Genomic DNA, 15,961 nt, shown 5'->3' with positions numbered 1-15,961 from the left:
ACTATGCTCTTGTCATGAAGATAACCATAGCCAGCCTCAACATCAACGGCGGCAGAGAGGCACGCCGTAGATTTAACAATTTTTCGCTCCTGCGGGAGGGGAAATATGCGGTGTGCTTCCTGCAAGAAACCCACACCGTTCCGGGAGACGAAGCCACGTGGCTCCTGGAATGGCAAGGAGAGGTCCGCATGAGCCACCTCACCGCCACTTCTAGTGGAGTGGCCATCTTGCTGGCCTCGCATTTTCAGCCGGAGATCTTGGGGGTCGAGGAGCCCATGCCAGGCCACTTGCTGCACGTAACGGTTCACCTGGGGGACGTGCCGCTCCATCTCGTGAACGTATACGCCCCTCAGCCCGGCCCGCAGCAAATGCGCTTCTTCGAAGAGGTGTCCGCTCTTCTTGGCTCCGTCGGCGTCGGCGACTGCATTGTCCTCGGGGGGGATTTTAACTGCACCCTCGAGGCGAGGGACCGCTCCGGTGCCCCGCAGAGCATGACGGCGATGGAGAAGTTGAGGGACCTGGTCGGGTCCTTCGACTTGGTGGACGTCTGGCGAAATCTCCATCCCGACTCCAGCGCCTTTACTTGAGTGAGGCCTGGAGTAGGATGGTCCAGAGTCGACCGCCTTTACGTGTCTCGGGCATACGTTTCCTGCGTCCCGACGGCCTCCTTGTGGCCGGTGCCGTGTTTGGACCACCACCTGGTGTGGGCGGAGCTCGTTCGCTCCGTGCGAGGATGGGGTCCGCGTACTGGCATTTTAACAACCGGCTGCTGGAGGACGTGCGGTTCCAGGATTCGTTCCGTCGATTCTGGGCCGACTGGAGAAGGAAGCAGGGGGGCTTCCCCTCCTTGAGGCTATGGTGGGACGTGGGCAAGGCTCACGTCCGCGTTTTCTGTCAAGAGTACACGAGGGGGTCGACCAAGAGGCGGGCGGCCAGGGTCGGGCGTCTAGAAAAAGAGGTGCTCGACCTGGAGTCCCGTCTCGGTCAAGTCGTCGGGGACCTGGCCCTGCGGACGGTGTACGAAGTGAAGAAGGCCGCGCTGGAGGACCTGCAGCTCGTCGGGTCCCGAGGCGCGTTCGTGAGGTCGCGGATCCGGTTCCTGCGGGATCTGGACCGCGGCTCCCCCTTCTTCTACTCGCTGGAAAAAAGAAAGAGTGTCCGTAAGCAGCTCTTGACGCTGCTGGCCGACGACGGCTCTCTCGTCTCGGATCCGGAGGGCGTCAACAAAAGGGCCCGTGAATATTACGGGGCCCTGTTCTCTCCGGAGCTGTCCAGCGAGGAAGCGCGTAGAGTTTTGTGGGAGGACCTGCCGAAGGTCAGCCTGGAGGGCGCCGAAAATCTGGAAGCTCCACTAAGTCTGGCGGAGCAGACCGGCGACCTCGACCGGCTCTCGAGGGGAAAAGCCCCGGGGCTGGACGGGCTGACCGTGGAGATCCACAGGGCATCCTGGGGGGCGACTACGCGCGAATCCTGGGGGAAAGTCTGGCGACCGGGGAGATGCCCCTCTCTTGGCGCAGGGCAGTCATCGTCCTGCTGCCTAAGAAGGGCGATCTCCGCCTCCTTAAGAACTGGCGCCCGGGCTCCCTCCTCAGCACGGACTACAAAATCTTCGCCAGGGCGATGTCTGCTCGCCTTGGTGCCGTGCTGGACCACATGATCCACCCCGACCAGTCCTACACGGTCCCGGGCCGGACAATCCACGATAACATCCATCTGGTCCGGGACCTCATCCATTATTCCCAGGAGGCTGCTCTGTCGGTCGCCTTCCTATCCCTCGACCAAGAGAAGGCGTTCGACAGGGTGGATCACGACTATCTGCTCGGAATTCTGCACGCTTTCGGGTTCGGGACGCATTTCGTCGCCCGGATCCGACTATTGTACGCCGCCGTGGAGTGTCTGATTAAGGTTAACGGGTCCTTGACGGCGCCCCTTCGCTTTGGGAGAGGGGTGCGCCAGGGATGCCCCATGTTGCCGTCGCCAAGATACAGAAGAAGCTGGTGGACTTCTTCTAGAACAACAGGAAGCACTGGGTCTCTGCCGCGGTCTTGAGGCTCCCGCTTGGGGAGGGCGGTCAGTCGTTGGTGTGCGTCAGCGCCCAACTCGCGACTTTCCGTCTTCAGACCCTGCAGAGATACCTTTACGTCGAGCCCCCTCCTAGGTAGCGTGCTCTGGCGACGTATTTCTTCCGCCAGCAGCACGGCCTCAACTACGACACGCAGCTCCTGTTTGTGAGTGTGGGGGGCGTCAGGACCGCCCTCCGGGAGCTGCCTGTCTTTTACAAGGAACTCATCAGGGTTTGGAACAAAGTCTCCACCAAGCGCAGCTCTCCACCGGCTGGAGTGGCGGCCGTCCTGCAGGAGCCGCTGCTCGGGAATCCGTACCTCCACGACCGAGGTTTTAGGTGGCGGTCGGACGAGAGGGCTGTGGCTGGTGAGGTGACCAGGGTCAGGGACCTGCTCGATGGCGGAGGAGCGGGCTGGATGGCGCCAGACACGCTGGCGCGGTGCCTAAATTCTGCCAACGTCCGTCACGCGGCCGATGCCATCGAGTCGCTAAAAAGAGCTCTGGGCCCCGACTCCATTAGGTGCATCGAGGAGGCTCAAGCACGTGGGGAGATCCCGTCCGAACTGACCCACGTCCGGACGGAATTCCTCATCGGCGCCAAACCCCGGAACCTCCCTTGGGGGCCAGCGCCTCACAACTTGAGCCGCCTCGGGGAAATCCCCTCCGTGCCTTTCAGTTCCGCGCGGAGGGGTTTCCTGTACAGGCTGCTCCTGCACACTCTCAACTTTGCCATCCTCGCCTGCCGTCCGGACACGCCATGGCATACCATCTTGCCGTCCGGAGGAGGCGGGGGTCCCCGATGGAGGGCACTGTACATGGGAGTCCTCCCAGTATTTATCGGGGACTTGGCCTGGAGGGTGGTGCACGGAGCAGTCCCGTGCAATAAATTTTTTAGCCGGTTCACGGGCTCCCAGGCCGCATGCAATTTCTGCGGTCTGGAAGAGTCCATGTTCCATGTTTTTATGGAATGCACGAGGTTGCAGCCCCTGTTTTATTATTTAAAGGGGCTGCTCCTGAAATTCTGGCTGCAATTCAGTCCCACACTCCTGATCTTTGGACACCCTGTGCGGAGGGGAGCGGGTAGGTCCGAGGGCCTCCTCGTAGGACGGCTCCTGGGCACGGCCAAGGGTGCCATCAGCCGGTCCAGGCAGCGGGCGGTCGAGGGGTCGTTCAACCTGACTGCCTGCCTCCCTTCCGCGCGTTCATCCGCGCCAGGGTGTCCTTGGAGATGGAGCACGCGGTGTCCACCGGTACGCTCGCGGCCTTCCGCGAGAGGTGGGCACCAGAGGGACTGGAGTGCATCGTCACGCCCGGCAACCAAATTTTAATTTGATTTTATGTTTTAAAGTTTAATTTGTTTTAATTGCCGGTGTTTTTTAGTGTCCCCCTCCCCTTTTATAGGGGGCACTTAGGAAAAATAATATTATTTAAGTGCCAAAAAAAAAACGAAAAATGGGCGTTGTAAATGTTTGGTGCATTTCCCAGATCAGGGGGCCACGGTTTAATGTTTTTGTTTGCTCCAAAAGAGTTTCATGCACAAGGAACCCGAGGTCCCTCTGCATCTCAGCATGTTGTAATTTCTCCCCATTCAAATAATATTCCCTTTTACTGTTTTTTTTCCCCAAGGTGGATGACCTCACACTTTCCGACATTGTATTCCATCTGCCAAACCTGAGCCCATTCGCTTAACCTATCTAAATCTCTTTGCAGCCAATCTGTGTCCTCTCCACAACCCGCTTTCCCACTAATCTTTGTGTCATCTGCAAATTTTGTAACACAACACTCTGTCACCTCTTCCAGGTCATCTATGTATATTGTAAACAGTTGTGGTCCCAGCACTGATCCCTGTGGCACACCACTAACCACCGATTTCCAACCCGAAAAGGACCCATTTATCCCGACTCTCTGCTTTCTGTTCGCCAGCCAATTCTCTATCCATGCTAATACATTTCCTCTGACTCCGCGTACCTCTATCTTCTGCAGTAACCTTTTGTGTGGCACCTTATCAAATGCCTTTTGGAAATCTAAATACACCACATCCATCGGTACACCTCTATCCACCATGCTCGTTATATCCTCAAAGAATTCCAGTAAATTAGAAAATTCCAGAAAAAACAGAAACTGACAGCACAGAGATAGATACATACTCCCATACCAGAGTCTGACTTGCACAGAGTTAGATACATACTTCCATACCAGACAGTGACAGGCACACACACATATATATATATATATATATATACAGCCATACCAGAGATTGACTGGGACAGAGATAGATACATACTTCTATACCGGACACTGACAGGCACACAGATAGATACATACACCCATACCAGCGATTGACTGGGCCAGAAATAGATAAATACTCTCATAACAGAGACTGATGGGCACACAGATACTTACTCCCATAATAGACACTGACAGCACAGAGATAGATACATACTCCCACACCCGGCCCAGAGATACTCCCATACCAGACAGTGACAGGCACACACATATATACATACTCCCACACCAGAGATTGACAGCACAGAGATAGTTACATAATTGTATACCGGACACTGACGGGCACAGAGATAGATACATACTCCCATACCAGAGACTGACAGGCACAGAGATAGATACATACTCAAATACCCGACACCGACAGGCACAGACTGATACGTTCTCCCATACCAGAGACTGACGGGCAGAGGTGGATACATACGCCCATACCAGCATCTGACAGGTACAGACATAAATAGGTGCTCCCATACCAGAGATTGACTGGCACAGATAGATACATACTCCCATACCTGAGACTGACAGGCACAGAGATAGATACATTCTCCCTCACGAGACTGACAGGCACAGAGATAGATACATAGTTCCATACCAGAGACTGACAGGCACAGAGATAGATATATACTTCCATTCCAAGCACTGATAGGCACAGAGTTGGATACATACTCCATACCAGAGAGTGGCAGAGACAGAGATACATAGTCCTATACCAGAGGGTGACAGAACAGAGATAGATACTTACTCCCATACCAGAGACTGACAGGCACAGATAGATACATACTTCTACACCAGAGACTGACAGGGACAGCAATAGATACATACTCCCAGACCAGTGAATGACAGGCACAGAAAGATACATACTCCCACACCAGAGACTGACAGGCAAAGTGATAGATACATACTCCATACCAGAGAGTAGCAGAGACAGAGATAGATACATACTCCCATACCAGAGACTGAGGTACACAGATACATACAGATGGGAGTACCAGATGGGTAGATCAGGGCCAAGGAGAGGCTTGAGTTCGGGGCCCAGGAGTGGCGAGAGCCCAGGGGCAGCATGGACCAGCCCACACTGCGATATGTGTGCGCACCAGATCAGTGCCGCAGAGCTGGTCTCCAGTCGTCTTGGATAACCCTTGCCACTGGACCAAGACCTAGCTCTGTCAAGTCCGTGTGGTGGCTGGTGTGCAACTGCCACCACATGTTTAAAAAAAAATCGACGCACAGATACCTTTCACCCTTTAACATGTAGTTCGGGACCTGGAATATTAGGTCCTTCATTGAAACACCTGTGAACTTTTTGGCATGGAAGCAAGTCATCCTCGACTCGAGGGACTGCCTATGACGATGATGACTCCCATAACAGACACGGACTGCACGGATCGATACATACTCCCATAGCAGACACTGACAGGGACAGAAAGATACATAGTCCCACACCAGCGATCGACAGGTACAGAGATAGATATGTACTCCCATACCAGACACTGACAGGCACAGAGATAGTAACATACTCCCATACTAGACACGGACAGCACACATAGATACATACTCCCATACTAGAGACTGACAGATTCAAAGGAAAACCATCTCTGAATTAGGTAGAAACTAACAGTTATAGGATAAGACCCACACTAATAAATCAGAAGATGACAAGTACAGAATAAAATCCAGATTCCCATAACAGAAACTGCAAGATACAGAGTAAAGTCCACACGCACATACCAGGGACCAATAGATACAGAGCGACGCTCACGTACCAGGGACTGAGAGAAACAGACTAAAACCTACCATCGCAAAGCTGAAAATGACAGATATAGAGTACTCCCCTCTATTCCATATCAATAAAAGTGGCGAGAGGAACAGAGTTAATGTTTCAGGTGTATGAGCCTTTGTCATCGAACTGAAACGTTAACTCTCTCTCTCTCTCTCCACAGATGCTGCCTGACCCGCTGAAATTTCCAGCATTTTCTGTTTTTATTTCCAATTCCAGCATCCACAGTATTTTGCTTTTATACTTGTATATCATAATAAAAATAAGAACATAAAAAATAGCAGGACGGAATAAAACACACTGTCATATCAAACACTGACAGATACAGAGTAAAAGTCATAATCACATACCAGAGGTGGGCTGATACAGAATAAAGTCCATAACCACAAACCCGGTTCCAATACAGTACATAGAAACCCCCCACAATAATTAGAGAATGTGTGTAAAGATTAAAATCCACATTCACAAACGAGAAATTCACAGGTACTGATTAAAACACTCACTTATATATCCCAAACAGAAAGTGGATTAAATTTTGACTGGATCCTATGGCCATGAATTGAACCCAGATCGACTAGCTTGGAAGGCAGCTGTGCTCACCACTCTACCACCATCACACGCATCAACCGGGAAAGCATCGCTTTCTGTTTTTACACGTGCCGGTCAATCCCACACTGACACACTACCAGACAGTGACAGATACAGTGTCTTCACTATACTCCCAGTCAATCCCACACTGACACACTGTACCAGACAGTGACAGATACAGTGTCTTTACTATACTCCCAGTCAATCCCACACTGACACACTGTACCAGAGAGTGATAGATAGTGTCTTTACTATACTCCCAGTCAATCCCACACTGACACACTGTACCAGACAGTGACAGATACAGTGTCTTTACTATACTCCCAGTCAATCCCACACTGACACACTGTATCAGACAGTGACAGATACAGTATCTATCCTACACTGACCAGTGAATCCCACATTAGCACACAGTAGCTGAGTGACAGAGGCAGTGTCTGTCCCACACTCAATGATTAACCCCAGCACTGTAGACGTCTCTGCAAAGACACGTTTGGTTGAAATGAATTGCCCAGTAATGTCTATCCCACACTCAGTGATTAACCCACTGTTCACACTACAATCGGGTGAGCGCCTCCACCTGCTTTTAATGGTTGTTTGGAGTTTTCAGCCGGACCAATAAAACACTTTGCAATAGTTTAAGCTGAACATAAACATGGTTCTGAGCGATCTGTGGAATTTAAAATGGGTTCTGCTGAATGATTGTCACTTGTTGCAGCACTCGCTTTCAGCCAGGAGATGGCAGCAACCTCTAATAGTTAGGAGTGTACAGATTGTGTCCACACATCTCGAAGGCCATGAGTCTGGTACTACCCGGAGAGCTGGCCAAGCACATTCGCTCCAAGTAAATCTCCAAAATTACTGACAAAAAAACCCAGTAAACACCACGATTCACATTCAGGAAACTGACAGATGCAGGTTAAAATCCCAACTCCAGTGATTCACAACCCTCTGAGTGAACAAATTTCTCCCAATCTCAGTTCGATATTATTGTACCAACGCTGCCTTACTCTTATACTCCAACCCATTTGCATTAAGGGCTAACATACCATTTATCTTCCTAATTGTTTACTGTAACTGCATGTTAACTTTCTGTGATTCATGTACAAGGACACTCAGATTCCACTCAATAACATTTACTAGTCTTTCTCTTTTAAATAAAGTCAGTTTTTTCATTCATATAAAGTAAAATTCACACTCACATCTCAAAGTCTGAACAATACACAATAAAACCCACACTCACATATCAGTGACTGTCAGGGACAGAGTAAAACACACTCACATAACAGAAACTGACAAGTAGAGAGTAAAACATGCATTTGCATAACAGAAACTGACCAGGTACAGAATAAAACCCACACACACATCCCAGAGACAGCGAGACAATGTGAAAATCACACTCACATACTCGAAGCTGACAGGTGTATAATGAAACCCAAATTCGCCGAGCAGAAACTGAAGAAAAAACAACACTCACGTAAATCATATTTTCAAATATGTTTATCAAACTTAGGTGCGCCTTTGTCGAGCTGTGTCAAGTAAATATCCCTTACGTTTGAGAAATTCCTTGACTTGCAAGTCTAAATAAATATTTAATCACTTAACACAATGGTGTAATCAAATTCAGCTGTTAGAAATGGGAGAAGGCCATAAGGCCCCTCGAACCTGCTCCACAATTCAATAGGATCATGGTTGAACAGCCAAAAATCCACGCGGTTACCCTGACAAAGAAATCCAATGCTGGGCCCAGCAAGAGCAAGTAAAGTGGACAAGATTTAAACTAATACCACGTTGGTTCTTTTCAGAGCCACGCACTCTGTCTGTGAAAGGGCTGGTTACTGTCTGAAGAAACTGATCTATTCATCACAATCTTATCAGCTGTGCTTCAGTTGGTAGCACCCTCGCTTCTGAGTCAGAAGGTTGTGGGTTCAAATCCCACTCCAGGGACTTGAGCACAAAAATCTAGGCTGACATATTAGTGCAGTGATGAGGGAGTGCTGCACTGTCGGAGGCGCCATCTATTGGAAGAGACGTTAAACCGAGGTCCGTCGCTCTCTCAGGTGGATGTAATAGATCCCACGGCCACTATTTTGAAGAAGAGCAGGTGTCCCGGCCAATACTTATCCCTCGATCAACACAACACAATGGATTATCTGATCATTATCACATTGCTGTTTGTGGGAGCTTGCTGTGCGCGAAATGTCTGCCGCCGTTCCTACATTACTACAGTGTCTACACTTCAAAAAGCACTTCATTGGCTGCGAAGCACGTTCGGAAGTCTGATGGTCATGAAAGGCGCAATATAAATCCAGGTCACTATTTCTCTACTTGATATTAAATCCCTACGGTTGATAAACTGGGAGATTCCTGACCAGAAGTCACCCTCAGTCAATCTCGGTTATAAACCGGTCAATGTCCGTTGAACATGTAAAAATCCAGATCGATAAACAGAGCAGCGAGTTTGCTGTTCAGATTATTGAATATATACTAAAAGATTTATGAACCTTCCTCATAAGATTTTTGCCTGATAACTGAACAGAAACACACAAAGAACAGATACAAATCAGGAGGGTTTGTAACAGATGACCTCATTCAAGAATTTGAGATTGTGACGACCAACAAATCTGATTGGTCTCTTTAAACATCCAATCAGAGAGATACAGAACAATGGATATTGACAAGCCAATCACAACCATTGCCTTCGCCCATCCCTCATTAGCATAGGGCTGTGGGCGGAGTGTGGGGCTGCCGATATAATTCGGGCTCGGAGCAGAGTTTCCCCAAATCTGCGCCTGACTGAACGAGACGATGGCTGACGAAAAGAAAACAGGTCCCGCCAAGAAAGGCGCCAAGAAAGTAATCAAGAAAACCCCAGCGAAGAGCGGCAAGAGGCGCAGAAAGTCGAGGAAGGAGAGTTACGCCATCTACATCTACAAAGTGATGAAGCAGGTTCACCCCGACACCGGCATCTCCTCCAAGGCCATGGGCATCATGAACTCGTTTGTGAGCGATATTTTCGAGCGCATCGCGGGTGAGGCTTCCCGCCTGGCCCATTACAATAAGCGCCGCACCATCAGTTCCCGGGAGATCCAGACCGCCGTGCGCCTGCTGCTGCCCGGGGAGCTGGCCAAGCACGCCGTGTCGGAAGGGACAAAGGCGGTGACTAAGTACACCAGCTCCAAGTGAGACTGCCCGCTGTCCTGACAGATCAAACCCCAAACACAACGGCTCTTTTAAGAGCCACCCACAACCTCTCTGAAAGAGCTGCACAAACGCATCTCCCTTTACACTCTGTTTACTGTAATTATTTCCTGAACAAGTATATTTGAGAACTTTTACACTTCCAGCTGTAGATTTAATTTTGAATTCTCAGATATCAGTTTCACTGTCCGGTTCCACCTTAGCTGGAATTTTCCGCCAACTATAAACACAGTCCCTGTTCGCCCTTTGCTCTCAGACCCGTTCATTTACACCACCTGCCGAATTAAGAGCTTGTTTTGGGGCTGAGACTCAGATTTCAGTCACACATTCTCTCTCGCAAGCCCTTTTTAAGTTTATTTTTCAATTCCTGTTGCGGGTCAGTCCGTTTATTCAGCCGACACTCCCCGCAGTGTAACAACCCAGAATGGGAGTTCTTACAGAGATCAGAACCGGGGCAGTTTGAACACTCTGTCCCTCTTCTCTTTTCACAGAAGAACTCCCAGTTCTGGGCTCACTCCCGCCTTTGCAGGGGATCGATCGATAATCTGTGAAACCCAACTTTTACAAAGATTAAGTTGGAATGTGTCCCGTTACAGAATCGGTGGGGATTGATTCCCGCCCATTAGACAGTTTGAAATAGTACCCGAATTTAATCCTGATTGTAACAGCCTGGAACTTGCAAGGGGAATATGTAAAAGACAAAATTAATTACAATGTGTTGGGAAATCTTTGACTAATGGTGAATTTATATTAACATAATCCGCTATTTTTAAATATCTTGGCGGGGTTTTTGAATTAAAAATCGTTATTCTGACTGTTGGAGACAGTAATTTCCGCCCTACTTCCATTGGTGGGCTAAACAGACTGTGATTGGTCACCTGAAAAGACCAATGAAATTCACCACCGAGCGACCAATCACAAATTCGCTCCCTGCATTCCTCCAGAAGGTATAAGAAAGGCAGATGTGGGAGGAGTTTCTCATTCTTTCTCTGAACGTGTGGATTGTGGAAATGTCTGGGAGAGGAAAAACTGGCGGTAAAGTTCGGGCCAAGGCGAAGTCTCGCTCCTCGCGGGCCGGACTGCAGTTCCCTGTGGGCCGTGTTCACAGGCATCTGCGAAAGGGAAACTACGCTGAGCGTGTGGGTGCCGGAGCCCCGGTCTACATGGCTGCTGTGCTCGAGTATCTGACCGCTGAAATCCTGGAGCTGGCCGGCAACGCGGCCCGCGACAACAAGAAGACCCGCATCATCCCCAGACACCTGCAGCTGGCCATCCGCAACGACGAGGAGCTCAACAAGCTGCTGGGAAAGGTGACCATCGCTCAGGGCGGGGTGCTGCCTAATATCCAGGCTGTGCTGCTGCCCAAGAAAACCGCCAGTGCGGCCAAGAGCAAGTAAAGCGGACAGGATTTAATCTAATAACCCAAAGGCTCTTTTCAGAGCCACCCACAGTATCTGTGAAAGGGCTGCTTTCTGTTCTGTGGATAACAACTGTCCCAGATTTAATTTAACATACTTCACTATAATTAAGCTGGAAGTTTTCTTATCAGAAATGAGCCTCAGACGTTCTTAGTTATAAGCATAACCATTTAGAAGTGTGGATTTTCAAACAGTGCCGCATGTTTGCTATTAGCCGATATTCGGATCAGTGATTTAATATAGAGGGCGACTGGCTTCCGAGAAATACAAAACAGACGGAGACTGTGTATCCCCCCGCCCGCTCATTGTGACCGGTACACCAGGAGTTCCTGATCACATTAAAATAGTGAATATTTAATAATTCCCATATTCCTACAACCACTACACTGGAAAAGTACTTAATTGCCTTTGAGAAGTCCGATGGCCGTGTAAGGCGCTATATAAATCCAAGTGTTTCTTTCCATTAATTAAATAGCTGAAATAATTTCCTAACAAACTGTCCACACTGCCATTCCCAGGTCACTGCTCTCTCTGTGAGGCGGTGGGTCGCTCTTAAAAGAGCCTTTGTGTTGTGCTGGGTGGAAAGGGTGGAGTTGTTCAGCCGCCGAATCCATAGAGAGTGCGGCCCTGGCGTTTGAGAGCGTACACCACATCCATGGCAGTGACCGTCTTGCGCTTGGCGTGCTCGGTGCAGGTGACAGCGTCCCTGATGACATTCTCCAGGAAAACCTTCAGCACCCCGCGGGTCTCCTCGTAGATCAGGCCCGAGATCCGCTTGACACCGCCACGGCGAGCCAGGCGGCAAATGGCGGGTTTGGCGATGCACTGGATGTTATCACGGAGCACTTTGCTTCGCCTTTGCCCAGTCCTTTGCCTCCTTTACCTCGTCCAAACATGATGATTCTTCACTCAAACTGTCGCTGAATGAGGAACCAACTGCTCTTGGCTCCTTTTTTTAGAGCCAGCCCCGACCTGACTGAGAAAGCGCAGAGTGAGAGAGGCGGGAAGGGCAGGAGACAGAGTGAGAGATTAAACAGAGAGCGCGGCAGGGGAGGAGACAGAATCAAGATTGAGAGACAGAGCAGAGCGCGGCCTCTGATCTTCCAGCTCCACCTCCAGCTTTCTGCAACCGCCAATTTCAAAATGTTTTCTCCACAATACAACCGATACACAGCGCTCCGCACAAACCCTTACAGACTCGGAATTCATATTCAAGGCTTCCAGGGACCAGAAGCTTTTAAATAAGGGCCCGGTACAATTAACAATCAGGAATATTCCCGCCTATATAGTCCGTTCCCTGTCAATCTCAGACCTTATTCCATCTCCTCTCACAGACTGGTTCAGCACTTTACAAACACCTTATTCCAGCTGATTTGGAGAATCTGGAGTTTGGGGGTTGAGTTGTGAGGCGGGGTATCGCCGCCAGTCCCACCGTCTCACAGAGACTCTTCCCCCTGAATCTGTGAAATGACAATGACCAGGAACTGAGACTGGAGCCGGACTCAAACCGCAGTTACACTGAGGCCCGGGCCGGACATCCCATTCTCTGTGTTTTATTGAAGGCACTGGGGGAGGGGCGGGTGCGGACACGGGGGGAGGGCAGGGTGCAGCCAATGCCAACGAGTCACTCGGGATCCCGGGGTCATTTTCAATGATTTCTATCTGGAATCTGAGCCCGGGACAGGGATTATTTGATTCCGGGATCCGCCCTTTTGTGAGAGTCCTGGATGGCTCTGAGAAGAGCTTTTTGGGTTAAAATGTTTAGAAGTTGCCTTTTTATTTACTTTTTGGGCGCTGCTTTCCACACCTTTGCTGATGTGGGCGTGGCCTTGACCCTCGGGTTCTCCACCTTTTTGGCCGCCTTCACTTTCTTGGGGCACTTGAGGTTTTTCGCCGCCGCCTTCTTCCCAGCCGGCCCTTTCACTGTCTTTTTTTTGCTGTTGGCGCCTTCTTGGTGCTTGTTTTCTTGGCTGCTGCTTCCTTTGCTGGAGATTTCGTGGCTGCTGGCTTCTGTGCTGGAGATTTCTTGGCTGCTGGCTTCTTCACCTTCTTTCCCACTTTCCCCTGGGGATCTGTATTAGCGATTTTGAATGAGCCCGAGGCGCCCGTGCCCTTGATCTGCTTCAGGGACCCATTCATCACATTCTTCTTGATACTGGACCTGATCTGGAAGCCGCGCTTCTCCACATCGACGCCTTTGGCCGCCAGAGCCTTCTTTATCGCGGCCAGGGACATTCCCCTGCGATCCTTGCCATCGGCCACAACCTTGAGGATCTGGTCACCCAACTTGGGACCAGCTGGCCCGGAGCGGGGAGCCGCCTTCTTCTTCTTGCTGGGAGCCTTGGTTTGAGCGACGACGGCAGGAGGAGCCGTTTCGGCGGCTGCAGTATCAGTCATGTCGGCGACTCTGGAAAATCTCTCTGACAGTCAGAGTTGGGTCAGAAATGAAACGAGAGGCGGCGACACAGAGCAACTTAAAGGCAGCGAGCGGACGGGGTGGAGACATCCTGCTGTCAGCTCCCGGCCCCTCCAGCCTCTCTGTGTTTCTCTCTCCTCACTAACTCTCCGATTCCAATTCAACTCGGGCCCTCCACATTCGCAGACTGGCCTCTTTCTGTCCCGAAGACCGGCACATGCAAAGTATCAGTTCCAGACTGACCGGTGAAGTCCCGTTTTATTCTGAAAGATCCCTTTAAAGAGACAGAAGATGCAGTCTCCTCTCTCACTGATATTGTACCAGAGACGGATGCGTTATTAATCCCACACTGCGGGACAGTGTCAGAGAGTGAGAGAAACAATGTCACACATTTATCACTCGCTTGCCTGTTGAACTATCTGCAATCTTGCAGCTCAGGGCCATAAGAACATAACAAATCGGAACAGGAGTAGGCCATTTGGCTCCTCGAGCCTGCTCTGCCATTCAATAAGATCATGGCTGATCTGATCATGGACTCAGCTCCACTTCCCTGCCCCCTCCCCATAACTATTTACTCCCTTATCGCTCAAAAATCTGTCTATCGCCACCTTAAATATATTCAATGGCACAGCCTTCACAGTTGTCTGGGGCAGATAATTCCATAGATTTCCAACCCTCTGAGAGAAGAAATTCCTCCTCATCCTAATTTTAAATGGGCGGCCCCTTATTCTAAGACTATGTAACCTAGTTTTAGTTGCCCCATGTGGAAATATCCTCTCTGCATCCACTTTGTCAAGCCCCCTCATTATCTTATAAGTTTCAATAAGATCACCTCTCATTCTTCTGATCACCAATGTGTACAGACCCAACCTACTCAAATCTATCCTCATAAGTCAACCCCCTCATCTTCGGAATCAACCAAGTGAACCTTCTCTGAACAGCCTCCAATGTAAGTATATCCTTCCTTAAATACGGAGACCAAAACTGTACACAGTACTCCAGGTGTGGCCTTACCAATACCCTGTACAGTTGTCGCAGGATTTCTCTGCTTTTAGACTCTATCCCCCTTGCAATAAAGGCCAACTTTCCATTTGACTTCCTGATTACTTGCTGTACCTGCATGCAAACTTTTTGTGTTTCATGTACAAGTGTAAATTCCTGGATTCTTTTACCTCAATCTGGTTCAGTAAAATTACTGAGTCGAATACCTCTTGTGCTTTGAACAAAGCAGTCTTTATTACCGGCCAGTAAGACCTATCAGACAGAAGATATACTCTCTGGATAGAGCGTACACACTCCCTACGGATAGGTGAAGTTACATCGTAAAGCGTTAACAGTTATACAGTTTTGAAATCAGATAACAAAATACAAATGGATTGACAGTCTAACTCAGCCACTCATTAGTCAATCTATATGAGATGTTCTTCTTGAAAGCTCAAGTATTGCCTCTAAATGTTTCAATCTAATGGTGTGACTATTTACTGAGACCTTGCAATTCTGCAGATGTATTTCATGTTACAATTATATATTATTGGCAGGATTAGTGACTTGAAACCTTGAGACAGACTGTTAGCTATGCTGATGTTGCACTATTTGCAATCTGACATTCTCCCAGCTATTCTTCCATAGCTTATACATTTTCATATATCCCGTTTACTTTACTGTCCTTAATTCCATATATTCCGTTCAGATATCCACACAAGGACCCCCAGGGCTCTCTGTACTGCTGCACGTTGCAATTTTTCTCCATTTAAATTATAATTTTATTTTCTATTATTTCTGCCAAAATGGATAACCTCTCATTTTCCCACATTATATTCCATCTGGAAGTGGACCTGAGTCTATGATCGGATCAGCCATGATTGTATTAAATGGTGGAGCAGGCTCGAGGGGCCATATGGCCTACTCCTGCTCCTATTTCTTATGCTCTTATCTGCCAAATGTTTGCACACTCACTTAGCCTGTCGAGATCCCTTTGCATATCTACTGTGTCCTCATCACAATTTGCTTTCCCACCCATCTTTGTATCATCAGCAAACTTGGCTAAATTAAACTCGGCCCCTTCATCCAAGTCATTAATATTGATTGTAAATAGTTGAGGACCCAGCACCGATCCCTGTGGCACCCCACTCATCACTGTTTGCCAACCATAAAATGACCCATTTATCCTGATTCTCTGTTTTCTGTTAGTTAGCCAATTCTCTGTCCATGCTA

At 49.2% G+C, this 15,961-nt stretch overlaps 1 protein-coding gene and 1 long non-coding RNA gene across 3 annotated transcripts in view; one reads left to right on the top strand and one right to left on the bottom strand.

Annotated features, from left to right (window-relative positions):
- Nucleotides 1–15,961, bottom strand: part of LOC139248294 (uncharacterized) — a 214,279-nt gene that overhangs the window by 132,889 nt on the left and 65,429 nt on the right. The gene's annotated exons all lie outside the window — the stretch shown is intronic.
- LOC139248219 (histone H2A.J-like) lies at nucleotides 10,924–11,388 on the top strand. The gene has a single exon (XM_070871967.1). It carries the CDS (start codon nucleotides 10,924–10,926, stop codon nucleotides 11,308–11,310), a length of 387 nt encoding a protein of 128 aa, XP_070728068.1. The 3' UTR covers nucleotides 11,311–11,388.

Source organism: Pristiophorus japonicus, unplaced genomic scaffold, assembly GCF_044704955.1.
Source record: "Pristiophorus japonicus isolate sPriJap1 unplaced genomic scaffold, sPriJap1.hap1 HAP1_SCAFFOLD_29, whole genome shotgun sequence".
Classification (NCBI taxonomy): domain Eukaryota; kingdom Metazoa; phylum Chordata; class Chondrichthyes; family Pristiophoridae; genus Pristiophorus; species Pristiophorus japonicus.
The sequence above is the reverse complement of the archived record's forward strand: the minus strand, read 5'-3'. Positions and strand labels throughout refer to the sequence as shown.

Bases quoted from the DNA above. Each gene is read 5' to 3' on its own strand.
- LOC139248219 (XM_070871967.1), top strand. From the start codon at position 10,924: ATGTCTGGGAGAGGAAAAACTGGCGGTAAAGTTCGGGCCAAGGCGAAG.